At 44.6% G+C, this 14,149-nt stretch overlaps 1 protein-coding gene across 9 annotated transcripts in view; it reads right to left on the reverse strand.

Moving 5' to 3' along the window:
* The window catches only part of LOC140398303 (rho GTPase-activating protein 32-like), a 792,529-nt gene that overhangs the window by 203,663 nt on the left and 574,717 nt on the right, over positions 1 to 14,149 (reverse strand). For 7 of the 9 annotated variants that reach the window (XM_072486839.1, XM_072486840.1, XM_072486832.1 and 4 more), the window contains one exon: positions 13,195 to 13,332. In XM_072486839.1, coding sequence (XP_072342940.1) covers positions 13,195 to 13,332 — 138 coding nt within the window. The remainder of the gene's footprint in view (positions 1 to 13,194; positions 13,333 to 14,149) is intronic. The other 2 variants (XM_072486837.1, XM_072486838.1) reach the window with 1 other exon arrangement.

Raw genomic sequence — 14,149 nt, forward strand, 5'->3', positions numbered from 1 at the left:
GAAAAGTACAGCACAGGAACAGACCCTTCGGCCCTCCAAGCCTGCGCCGACCATGCTGCCCGACTAAACTAAAATCTTCTACACATCCGGGATCCATATCCCTCTATCCCCACCCTATTCATGTATTTGTCAAGATGCCCCTTAAACGTCACTATCGTCCCTGCTTCCACCACCTCCTCCGGCAAGTTCCAGGCACCCACTATCCTCTGTGTAAAAAGACTTGCCTCGCACAACTCCTCTCAACCTTGCCCCTCGCACCTTAAACCTATGCCCCTAGTAATTGACCCCTCTACCCTGGGAAAAAGTCTCTGACTATCCACTCTGTCTATGCCCCTCATAATTTTGTAGACCTCTATCAGGTCGCCCCTCAACTTCCTTCATTCCACTGGGAACAAACCAAGTTTATTCCACCTCTCCTCATAGCTAATACCCTCCATACCAGGCATATCCTGGTAAATCTCTTCTGCACCCTCTCTAAAGCCTCCACATCCTTCTGGTAGTGTGGTGACCAGAATTGAACACTATACTCCAAGTGTGGCCTAACTAAGGTTCTATACAGCTGCAAAATGACTTGTCAACTTTTATATTCAATGCCCTGGCCAATGAAGGCAAGCATGCCGTAAGCATTCTTGACTACCTTCTCCACCTGTGCTTCCCCTTTCAATGACCTGTGGACCTGTACACCTAGATCTCTCTGTCAACACTCTTGAGGGTTCTACCATTCACTGCATATTCCCTACCTGTATTAGACCTTCCAAAATGTATTACCTCACATTTGTCCGGATTAAACGCCATCTGCTATCTCTCCGCCCTAGTGTCCAAACAATCTAAATCCTGCTATATCCTCTGACAGTCCTCATCGCTGTCCGCAATTCCACCAGCCTTTGTGTCGTCCGCAAACTTACTAATTAGACCAGTTACATTTTCCTCCAAATCATTTATATATACTACGAACAGCAAAGGTCCCAGCACGGAAGCCTGTGGAACTCCACTAGTCACAGCCCTCCAATCAGAAAAGCACCCTTCCATTGCTACTCTCTGCCTTCTATGGCCTAGCCAGTTCTGTATCCATATTGCCAGCTGACCTCTGATCCCGTGTGACTTCACCTTTTGTACCAGTCTGCTATGAGGGACCTTGTCAAAGACCTTACTGAAGTCCACATAGACAACATCCACTGATCTACCTGCATCAAACGGGGCGAGCGGGAAAGGAGAGAGAAACGGAGCGAGCGGGAAAGGAGAGAGAAACGGAGTGGGAAAGGAGAGAGAAATGGAGAGAGCGGGAAAGGAGAGAGAAACGGAGCGGAAAAGGAGAGAGAAAGTTAGTGAGACACGAACTCCCTTCACAAAACTGTGCTGCCTCTCGCTAATACATCCACTTGCTTCCAAATGGGAGTAGATCCTGTCTCGAAGAATTCTCTCCAGTAATTTCCCTACCACTGACGTAAGGCTCACCGGCCTGTAGTTCCCTCGATTATCCTTGCTACCCTTCTTAAACAAAGGAACAACATTGGCTATTCGCCAGTCCTCTGGGACATAACCTGAAGACAGTGAGGATCCAAAGATTTCTGTTAAGGCCTCAGCAATTTCCTCTCTTGCTTCCTACAGTATTCTGGGGTAGATCCCATCAGGCCCTGGGGACTTATCCAGCTTAATATTTTTCAAGACGCCCAACACCTCGTCTTTTTGGATCTCAGTGTGACCCAGGCTATCTACACACCCTTCTCCAGACTCAACATCCACCAATTCCTTCTCTTTGTTGAATACTGTCGCAAAGTATTCATTTATTACCTCGCCCATTTCCTCTGGCTCCACACATAGATTCCCTCTCCTGTCCTTCAGTGGGCCAACCCTTTCCCTGGCTACCCTCGTGCCTTTTATGTCCGTGTAAAATGCCTTGGGATTTTCCTTAACCCTATTTGTCAATGACTTTTCATGACACCCTTTTAGCCCTCCTGACTTCTTGCTTAAGTTCCTTTCTACTTTCCTTATATTCCACACAGGCTTCGTCTGTTCTCAGCCTTCTAGCCCTGACAAATGCCTCCTTTTTCTTTTTTGACGAGGCCTACAATATCTCTCGTTATCCAAGGTTCCCGAAATTTGTCATATTTATGCTTCTTCCTCACAGGAACATGCCGGTCCTGAATTCCTTTCAACTGACATTTGAAAGCCTCCCACATGTCAGATGTTTATTTGCCCTCAAACATCCGCCCCGAATCTAGGTTCTTCAGTTCCTGCCTAATATTGTTATAATTAGCCTTCCCCCAATTTAGAACTTTCACCTAGGACTATTCTTATCCTTGTGCACCAGCACTTTAAAACTTACTGAATTGTGGTCATTGTTCCCGAAATGCACCCCGACTAAAACTTCTACCACCTGGCCAGGCTCATTCCCCAATACCAGGTCCAGTACCGCCCCTTCCCTAGTTGGACTATCTACATATTGTTTTAAGAAGCTCTCCTGGATGCTCCTTACAAACTCTGCCCCGTCTAAGCCCCTGGTACTAAGTGAGTCCCAGTCAATATTGGGGAAGTTAAAGTATCCCATCACAACAACCCTGTTGCTTTTACTCTTTTCCAAAATCTGTTTACCAATCTGCTCCTCTATCTCCCGCTGGCTGTTGGGAGGCCTGTGGTAAACCCCCAACATTGTGACTGCACCCTTCTTATTCTTGATCTCTACCCATATAGCCTCGCTGCCCTCTGAGGTGTCCTCCTGCAGTACAGCTATGATATTCTCCCTAACCCAGTAGCGCAACTCCTCCACCACTTTTACGTCTCCCTCCATCCCGCCTGAAACATCTAAATCCTGGAACGCTTAGCTGCCAATCCTGTCCTTCCCTCAACCAGGTCCATGTAATGGCAACAACATCATTGTTCCAAGTACTAATCCAAGCTCTAAATTCATCTGCCTTACCTGTTATACTACTTGCATTAAAACATATGCACTTAAATCGCTGGCTTAGAAAGCAGACAAAGGCATGCCAGCAGCACGGTTCAATTCCCGTACCAGTCTCCCCGAACAGGCACCGGAATGTGGCGACGAGGGGCTTTTCACAGTAACTTCATTTGAAGTCTACTCGTGACAATAAGCGATTTTCATTTCATTTCATTTCAGGCACCAGACCTGCTGTATTCAGCAATATCTCCTTGTCTGCTCTGCCTCTATACTGGCCCTATTTCCTAGTTCTCCCTCAAACTTTTCACCTTCTGACCTATTGCTCCGGTACCCTCCCACCTGCCATACTAGTTTAAACCCTCCCGTGTGACACTAGCAAACCAAAATGCCTTTCCAGTTTAGATGCAACCCGTCCTTATTACGTCCTTCCCGTAACAGCCTCCCCAAACAGGCGCTGGAATGTGACGACTAGGGGCTTTTCACAGTAACTTCATTTGAAGCCTACTTGTGACAATAAGCGATTTTCATTTCATTTCATTTTCTTTTTTTAAAAAAATATATTTATTAAGAATTTTATAACAAAATTTTCAACCTTACAAACAAGCCCCCCCCACCGTAACACAAAAGAAAGAAAGTTTGCGTAGCAATACATGAACTTGGCAAGTCAATATGATACAGAACTTTGTACACTGGATTCCTCCCGTACATTTCAGTTTTCCGGATCATTCATGTATATTCTTGCTCAAATGCCCCCCAGAAACACACCCCCCCCCCCCCAAGAAAGATATCTCCCCTTATCCGAGGGTATCAAACTATTCGGAAGGACAGAGTGGATGGTAAAGGAGGTGGTGTAGCTCTGTTATTTAAGGATGACATCCGGGCAATAGTAAGGGATGACATCGGTGCTATGGAGGATAAGGTTGAATCCATTTGGGTGGAAATCAGGAATAGTAAGGCGAAAAAGTCACTGATAGGAGTAGTCTATAGGCCACCAAATAGTACCATTATGGTGGGGCAGGCAATAAACAAAGAAATAACTGATGCATGTAGAAATGGTACAGCAGTTATCATGGGGGATTTTAATCTACATGACCGACATGGTTAAACCAATCGACAAGGCAGCCTTGAGGAGGAGTTTATAGAATGTATCCGCGATAGTTTCCTAGAACAGTATGTAATGGAACCTACGAGGGAACAAGCGGTCTTAGATCTGGTCCTGTGTAATGAGACAGGATTGATTCAGGATCTCATAGTTAGGGATACTCTCGGAAGAAGCGATCACAATATGGTGGAATTTAAAATACAGATGGAGGGTGAGAAGGTAAAATCAAACACTAGTGTTTTGTGCTTAAACAAAGGAGATTACAATGGGATGAGAGAAGAACGAGCTAAGGTATACTGGGAGCAAAGACTTTATGGTGAAACAGTTGAGGAACAGTGGAGAACCTTCCAAGTGATTTTTCACAGTGCTCAGCAAAGGTTTATAACAACAAAAAGGAAGGACGGTAGAAAGAGGGAAAATCGACCATGGATAACTAAGGAAATAAGGGAGAGTATCAAATTGAAGGAAAAAGCATACAAAGTAGCAAAGTTTAGTGGGAAATCTTTAGGGGGCAACAGAAAGCTACTAAAAAAGCTATAAAGACGAGTAAGATAGATTATGAGAGTAAACTTGCTCAGAATATAAAAACAGATAGTCAAAGTTTCTACAAATATATAAAATAAAAAAGAGTGGCAAAGGTAAATATTGGTCCTTTAGAGGATGAGAAGGGAGATTTAATAATGGGAGATGAGGAAATGGCTGAGGAACTGAACAGATTTTTTGGGTCGGTCTTCACAATGGAAGCACAAATAACATGCCAGTGACTGATGGAAATGAGGCTATGACAGGTGAGGACCTTGAGAGGATTGTTATCACTACGGAGGTAGTGATGGGCAAGCTAATGGGGCTAAAGGTGGACAAGTCTCCTGGCCCTGATGGAATGCATCCCAGAGTGCTAAAAGAGATGGCTAGGGAAATTGCAAATGCACTAGAGATAATTTACCTAAATTCACTAGACTCTGGGGTGGTCCCGACGGATTGGAAATTAGCAAACGTGACACCACTGTTTAAAAAAAGGAGGTAGGCAGAAAGTGGGTAATTATAGGCCAGTGAGCTTAACTTCGGTAGTAGGGAAGATGCTGGAATCTATCATCAAGGAAGAAATAGCAAGGCATCTGGATGGAAATTGTCCCATTGGGCAGACGCAGCATGGGTTCATAAAGGGCAGGTCGTGCCTAACTAATTTAGTGGAATTTTTTGAGGACATTACCAGTGTAGTAGATAACGGGGAGCCAATGGATGTGGTATATCTGGATTTCAAGAAAGCCTTTGACAAGGTGCCACACAAAAGCTTGCTGCATAAGATAAAGATGCATGGCATTAAGGGGAAAGTAGTAGCATGGATAGAGGATTGGTTAATTAATAGAAAGCAAAGAGTGGGGCTTAATGGGTGTTTCTCTGGTTGGCAATCAGTAGCTAGTGGTGTCCCTCAGGGATCAGTGTTGGGCCCACAATTGTTCACAATTTACATAGATGATTTGGAGTTGGGGACCAAGAGCAATGTGTCCAAGTTTGCAGACGACACTAAGATAAGTGGTAAAGCAAAAAGTGCAGAGGATACTAGAAGTTTGCAGAGGGATTTGGATAGGCTAAGTGAATGGGCTAGGGTCTGGCAGATGGAATACAATGTTGACAAATGTGAGGTTATCCATTTTGGTAGGAATAACAGCAAAAGGGATTATTATTTAAATGATAAAATATTAAAACATGCTGCTGTGCAGAGAGACCTGGGTGTGCTAGTGCATGAGTCGCAAAAAGTTGGTTTACAGGTGCAACAGGTGATTAAGAAAGCGAATGGAATTTTGTCCTTCATTGCTAGAGGGATGACGTTTAAGACTAGGGAGGTTATGCTGCAATTGTATAAGGTTTAGTGAGGCCACACCTGGAGTATAGTGTTCAGTTTTGGTCTCCTTACTTGAGAAAGGACGTACTGGCACTGGAGGGTGTGCAGAGGAGATTCACTAGGTTAATCCCAGAGCTGAAGGGGTTGGATTACGAGGAGAGGTTGAGTAGACTAGGACTGTACTCGTTGGAATTTAGAAGGATGAGGGGGGATCTTATAGAAACATATAAAATTATGAAGGGAATAGATAGGGTAGATGTGGGCAGGTTGTTTCCACTGGTGGGTGAAAGCAGAACTAGGGGGCATAGCCTCAAAATAAGGGGAGCTAGATTTAGGACTGAGTTTAGGAGGAACTTCTTCACCCAAAGGGTTGAGAATCTATGGAATTCCTTGCCCAGTGAAGCAGTAGAGGCTCCTTCATTAAATGTTTTTAAGATAAAGATAGATATTTTTTTGAAGAATAAAGGGATTAAGGGTTATGGTGTCCGGGCCGGAAAGTGGAGCTGAGTCCACAAAAGATCAGCCATGATCTCATTGAATGGTGGAGCAGGCTCGAGGGGACAGATGGCCTACTCCTGCTCCTAGTTCTTATGTTCTTATTAGTGTGAGGTACTACGTTTTGGTTAGAGGTATGAGGAGACCATATACTGTTTGTGAATAAAAGTCGAAATGGGACAGAGGAGCAGAGGTTCACAATCAGAAATAATTTAAAGCAGTAAAGTTAGTTAACAAAGAAACACTCAAAGCACAGCGGTACCTTTCTCATGCATAAGAATTGAGAAGTAAGGAAGTTATGTTAAATGTGCCTTCGACCTTGGTTAGACAACACTTGGGAGTATTTGGCACATTAAAGAAAGAATTCTTTCTTTCGATGACACAGTGGCGCAGTGCTGTCTCACATCTCCAAGGTCTGGTGTTCAATTGCCGCCTCGGTTGACTGTGTGGAGTTGGCACTTTCTCCCGTGTCTGCATGGCTTTCCTCCGGGTGCTCCGGTTTACTCCCCCAGTCCAAAGATGGACAGGTTAGGTGAATTGGCCATGTTAAATTGCCTTTTAGTGTCCAAAAGGTTAGGTGGGATTACTGGATTACGGGGATAGGGTGGAGGCATGGACTTAAGTAGGGTTCTCTTTCATGCGCCGGTGCAGATCCCCCATGGGCTGAATGGCCTCCTTTTGCACTGTAAATTCTGTTATTCTATGAATTCAGAAGAACCCAAAGTGTTAAAAAAAACACAGATGTCAACGAAACTGAAGATACACATCAGGAAATTCTAAACAGGCTGTGGCTCTTTCATTTAGGCCTCCAGCACAGAAAATGCCGTTCGGCCAATTGCGCCTGTGCTGGTCAAAAATAACCACTTAAGTATTCTAATCCCATTTACCAGCCCTTGGCCCATAGTTTGTATGCCTTGGCATCGCATGTGCACATCTAAATACTCCTTTAATGTTATGAGATTCTCTGCCTCCACCACCCTTTCAGGCAGTCAGTTCCAGATTCCTACCGCCCTCTGGGTGAAAAGGTTTTCTCCTCGCATCCCCTCTAAACTGCCTGCACCTTAACCTAAATCTACGCCCCTGGTCATTGATGCCTCCACCAAGGGGAAAGGTTTTGTCCTATCTAGCCCATCTATGTCCCTCACAATTTTATACATCTCAATCATGTGCCCCCTCTGTCTCCTTTGCTCTAACCTCAGTCTATGCAATCTCTTTTCACAGCTAAAAAATCTCCAGTCCAGACAACATCCTGGTAAATCTCTGCACCCTTTACAGTGCTATCACATCCCTCCTATAATGCAGATTCTAGAATTGCACACAATATTCTAGCTTGGCATTCTATACAGTTCCAGCATAACCTCCCTGCTCTTAAGTTATATGCCTTGGCTAATAAAGGCAAGTATACCATATGTCTTCTTAACCACTGTTCTTCTACCTTAAGGGATCGGTGTACAAGCACACCAAGGTCCCTCTGATCCTCAGTGCTCCCAGATCCTGCCGTTTAGCATGTATTCCCTTGCCTTGTTCATCCTGCCCAAGTGCATTGACACACTTATCTGGATTGAATTCCATTTGCCATTGATCAGCCCATCTGACCAGCCTGTCAATATCCTCCTGTAACCCAAGTAATCTCTTCACTATTTACTACCCCACCAATTTTTGTATCACTTGCGAACTTACTGATCAACTCTCCTACATTCACGTCTAAATCATTTATATAAACGCAAACAGCAAGGCCGCCAACACTGATCCTTGTAGAATCCCACTAGATACAGGCTGTCAGTCAGAAAAATGCCTCTTGATCATCACCCTCTACTTCCTGCCACTCAGCCAATTCTGGATTCTGGATCCAATTTGCCAAATTTCCTTGGATTTTGTGGGCTCTTACCTTTGCTATCAATCGCCCATATGGGGCCTTATCAAAAGCCTTGCTGAAGCCCAAGGAGATTACGTCAAATGCACTGCCCTCATCTACGCACCTGGTCACCTCTTTGAAAAACTCAATCAAGTTGGAGAGACATGATCCCTCTTTAACAAAACCATGCTGGCCGTTCTTGACTATTCCCTGCCTCTCCGAATGCAGATTAATTCTGTCCCTCAGTTTTGCTTCCAACAGTTTCCCCAGCACTGAGGTCAGACTGACTGGTATGTAGTTTCCTGGTTTATTGCTTCCTCCCTTCTTGAACAATGGTACCATTTTATCTGTCCTCCAGTCCTCCGGCACCTCTCCTGTGGCCTGAGAGGAATTGAAAATTATTGCCAGAACCCCTGTTATTTCCTCCCTTGCCTCACTCAACTGGGATACATTTCATCTGGCCCTGGAGATTTGTCTGCTTTTAAGCATGACAGACCATTCAGAATCTTGTATCTGTCAATATTAATTTGTTCAATTTTATCCTGATTTCTATATCCACACCAGCCCTTTCACTAGCGAACACCAACACAAAGTATCCATTTAGAACCCTACATACGTCCGCTAGCTCCACACACAAATTACCACTGTGGTCCTTAGGTCACCTACTTTGTCCCTTGTTATCCTTGTACCCTTAATGAACTTGTAAAACAACTCAGGGTTTTCCTTTCTTTTATCTGCGAGTATCCTTTCATGTCCCCTTTTTGTTCTCCTAATTTCATTTTTAAGTTCCCCTTTGCACATTCTATATGACTCCAGGGCTTCTGCTGTTTCGAACCCTTAATATCTACCATAAGCCTCCCTTTTTCTCCTTATCCAATGCTGTATATCCTTCAATATCCAGGGTTGACTAAGTTTGTTGGTTCCACCCTTTTTCTTGATTGGAACATGTTGGCCCTGTACTCTCCCTATTTCCTTCCCATTGTTCTGTCACAGAATTACCTAAAAGTGCCTGTCCCCAATCAATTCTGGCCAAATCGTAACTGATCTTATTAAAATTGGCCTTCTCCCAGTTTAGAACTTTGATCTCAGGCCCATCGGTTCCTTTTCCATAACAATCTTGAATCTGATGGAGTTATGATCAGTCTGTAAAATGCTCCCCCCCAGTTACTTCAACCCCTTCCCCAGCTTCATTATCTAAAATTAAGTCCAGGACCGCCCTCTCTTGGTAGGATCTTCTACATACTGGCTTAAAATGTTCTCCTGTATACATTTTAAGAATTCCACTCCCTCTAAACATTTTACACTATGACTACCCCAGTTACTGTTGAAGAATTTGAAAACCCCTACTATTACTACCCTAATACTTTTACTATTCACTGTCTCGCCTGAAGATCATATATCCTGGAATATTGAGCTGCCTATCCTGCCCGTCTCTCAACCATGTCTCAGTGACAGCAATGGCATCATACCCCAATGTTTTAATTTATGCCCTCAACTCATTTGCATTGTTCGTCAGATTCCTTGCATTGAAACATCATCCAATCTTGCCAAACTCCCTTGTGACTTAACTGATCCAGTCAGAAATCCTATGTCTTCCTGACTCACTTAATGTCTCTTCTAATTTTGCCTGTGCATCTATTCCTGCTGAACTATTTCTCAGGATCCCAGCAAAGTTAGTTTAAACCCTCCCCAACAGCACTAGCAAACGTCCCTGCAACACAGTGGTCCCATTTTGGTTAAGGTGCAAACCGTCCATCTTGTACAGGTCCCCAATGTCCCAGAAATCTAAAGCCCTCCCTCCTGCACTATCTCTCCAGCCACGCATTCATCTGGACTAACCTATTTCTATACTCACTTGCAGATGGCACTGGAAGTAATCCAGAGATCTGCAGAAGAGATTTACCAGGATGTTGCCTGGTATGGAGGGCATTAGTTATGAGGAGAGGTTGAATAAACTCGGTTTGTTCTCACTGGAACGACGGAGGTTGAGGGGCAACCTGATAGAGGTCTACAAAATTATGAGGGGCATAGACAGAGTGGATAGTCAGAGGCTTTTTTCCCCAGGGTAGAGGGGTCAATTACTAGGGGACATGGGTTTAAGGTGCGAGGGGCACGGTTTAGAGATGTACGACGCAAGTTTTTTTACACAGAGGGTATTGGGTGCCTGGAACTCGCTGCCGGAGAAGGTGGGGGAAGCAGGGACGTTTAAGGGGCATCTTGACAAATACATGAATAGGATGGGAATAGAGGGATACGGACCCCGGAAGTGCAGAATATTTTAGTTTAGATGGGCAGCATGGTCGGCACAGGCTTGAAGGGCCTGTTCCTGTGCTGTACTTTTCTTTAGTTTTTTGAGATTACTGCCTTCTGGGTCCTGTTTTTTAAACCACTCCCTAGCTCCTTAAATTCTGCTTACAAAACCTCTTCCCCTTTTCTGCCATTGGTACCAACGTGTACCACAATATTTGTCTGTTGCCCTCCCCCTTTAGTATGCCCTGCAGCTGTGCATGACATCCCTGACCCTGTCACCAGGGAGGCAACATACCATCCTGGAGTCCCTTTTTGCAGTTGCAGAAACTCCTGTCTGTTCCCCTTACAATTGAATCCCATACCATTATAGCCCTGACATTCTTCCTCCTCCTCTCGTGCAGTAAACCCATCCATGGTGCCATGCAAATGGCTGCCACTGCTTTCCCCTACAGTCATCTCCCCCAACAGATCCAAAACCGTATATCTGTTAGAAATGGGGATGGCTTCAGGGGACTCCTCCACTACCTGTCTTGCTCTACTCTGCCTGCTCATTCTTCACCTGCGGTGTGACCACCTCACTGAACGTGCTATCACAACTTGCTCAGAATCCTGGATGCACCACAGTGAATCCACCTTCAGCTCCAGCTCGGAAATGAGGTTAGCCAGTAGCTGCAGTTGGACACACTTCCAGGGATAACTGAAGTTTCCATGATTTGCCACATAGCACAGGAGCAGCATTTCACGGGTAAATGCTTTCCTTCCATTACTACCCTTAAGTTGCTTATTTACTCCCTTTTTAAACAAAACATTACACTTATATCAGAATACTATTAACTTACCTCCTATACACTAACTTTACTTCCTTCCCTTTCTTTACTTAATAGTACTTTATTATAATGACCCTGACTTTCACTGATTTGTGTTTTTTCTCAGTTAATCCCTTCCTCCAAAACAAAAAATAAACACTTCTTAAACTCATAACTGCTTCACTGTGACACTGACTGTGAGGTCAATGAGAACAGGAATCCGACCTTGATGTTTATGAAACTCCGTTACGCTCCTCCACTCCTGCCCGCACTGTGACTGAGCTCCGCACTTCAGTCTTTTAGCTTCATCTTCTCCCGGTTTCACCTACCTTCATGCTTTGCACCCAACTTCAAAAGCACTATCGTTTAGCCAGTGTTAACTTTGTTTACTGACTGGCCTGGAGAAGCCACTTTGGAAATTCTGCAATGTTGCACATACTCTATAAATATAAGCTGTTGTTAAAGTTGAAGTAGAGTCAGAGGAGACTCGTGGGAAGCATAAATAGATGGACTGAATAGCATGTCTTTCTGTTTAAATTGTATGTGCAGCCAAAACTAAAAATTGAACCCAGAGGTCTTGAAAATTATGAAAGAGTAACTGTGAAAAAAGAATCATTTGTGGGAGAGTTGAAGACTAGAATCACAGAATCCCTACAGTGCAGAAGGAGGCCATTCAGCCCAACGAGTCTGCACCGACCCTCTGAAAGAGCAACCTAACAAGCCCACTCCCCACCCTACTCCTGTTATCCCAAAGAAGCTATGGACACTGAGGGGCAATTTAGCTTGGCCAGTGCATCTAACGTGCACATCATTGGACTGTGGGTGGAAACCAGAGCATCCGGAGGAAACCCACGCAGTCACAGGGAGAATGGGCAAACTCCACAGACAGTCACAGAAGGCCGGAATTGAACTCGGGCCCCTGGCGTTGTGAGGCAGCAGTGCAAACCACTGTGCCACCTGTCATAAGTATAAAAGTGACCCATGTATAAGATATTCAGTCGAAAGTTCTTTATTCAGAGAATGGTTACCATACAGAACGGACTACCATATCTATTAAATGTTAATTTCCTACATTACTACAAGGTCTACACTTCAGAAGTACTGATTGGCTGTAATACGGTTTGGGGTGTCCTGAAAGTTGTGGTGAAAGTCACTGTATAAATCCAAATGCCTTCTTTCACATGGAGCAGTTGAGGTGAATAGATTGATGCGTTTAAGAAAAAGGTAGCTAGGTACATGAGAAAAGAAGTGAAAGATATGCTGGTACAGAGCTGCGAACTTCGATTGGCAGGCAGCTCTCAGAGAGGTGGGGATTGAAGGGTTGGGGACCCGTTGGCCAGTCGGAAAAGCCTGCTGCTGGCCTGTCAGGTGCCTGAGTGGCATAAGTTGAAGCAGGCCTTTCCGAACAGAGGCGATGCAAATATCTTGCCAAAGACCATCGCCTCACATGATTCTGTGGGGAGTGGCGGGAGACTGCGGGGAGTGATGGGGGGACCGCAGAGAGTGATGGGGGCGGGGACCACCAGGAGTGGCGGATCGGGGGTAGCTGTAGCAGGGGGAGAGGAAGGGAGGGGAAGGGATGGCAGAAGAGGAATGGATGTGGGGGATAGAGAGTAAGAGGAGGGAGAAGAGAGGTGAAGGAGGAGAGGGCAGGAAAGGGGTCAGGGGAGGAAATGGTGAGGGGCTGGGGTGGAAAGAGGCAAAAGTACAGGGATGAGGCTAAGTACAGAAGAAGAGCAGAACTAGGGTCACTAAAGCAGAAAGAAAAGGGATTGTTAAAAAAAAAGGATAAGGTTGGTAGAAGAGAGAAAGCCAAATAAAGATATGCAAGGAGAAACAAAAAAGAGCAGGCAAGAGAGGAAAGGGGAGAAAATAAGTACAACATGGCCTGGCCAATCCTGTGGGTGGTGGCTTGGGCAGGGGCAGAACATGACTGCATCATACCTCTGCACTGTCATTCAGCCAGTCTGTACGAGGCAGCTCTGCAAGCTGGGAAAAACGCCGATCGTAAATGCAGAGATGGAGGTGTTTATCCAGCACCCGGAAATCTTCATAACTCCTCTTCACAATCCAACTCCTGCCCTGCAGATAGAAGAAAGTTTACTGAAGACATTGAACATCTCATTTGGAAATGAGCCAATACAAAATCAAGCGATTTGAAGAAAGGAAACAGTTGGTTTCAATAAGTGTCTTAGAAATACATTTTGTATTTTATTAATTAATGTCAACTGGTACTTTCAGGAAATCCCTCCAATCAGGTTTCTGCCCCTGCTACAGTACCGAAACAGTGCTTACCGAAGTCAGAAATTACACCCTATGTAATTATGACAAAGATAAACTCTCCCTTCTCGTCATTCTTCACCTGTCTGAAGCCTTTGACACAGTTGACCACATTCATCCTCCATGAACACCTCTCCACTATTTTCCAACTGGATGGGAATGCACCGGGTGCCAGGTTACATTTTTATCTCTCAAATTGTAGCCAGGGAATTGCCATCAATGGCTTCTCTTCTCACTCCCGCACCGTTACCTCTGTTGTCCTCCAAGGATTTATCCTTGGCTTTCTCCTGCTGTTCCTCACTGGCATCATCCAAGAGCAACACATTAGTTTCCACATGCAGAATTGACACCAAACTCTACCTCACCACCTCCACCGTCTCGGAACTGCAAGTTTGAAAGTGTCTTCACCAATATTTATCCCTCAACCAGCATCACCAAAACAGATTAGCTTGGTCATTAAGCTCACAATTGTTTGTGGAATCTTACTTTGCACAACTGTGCTGCCTTTTTCTCCACAATATAGTAGTCATGAGAGGAGCTATATGAATGCAAATTATTTCTTCAACATATTTCAGTCTCATCATTTAAATATTTATAATATATTAACATTTTTCCCCCC

The sequence above is a fragment of the Scyliorhinus torazame genome, chromosome 21, assembly GCF_047496885.1.
Source record: "Scyliorhinus torazame isolate Kashiwa2021f chromosome 21, sScyTor2.1, whole genome shotgun sequence".
In the NCBI taxonomy this organism is placed as follows: Eukaryota; Metazoa; Chordata; class Chondrichthyes; order Carcharhiniformes; family Scyliorhinidae; genus Scyliorhinus; species Scyliorhinus torazame.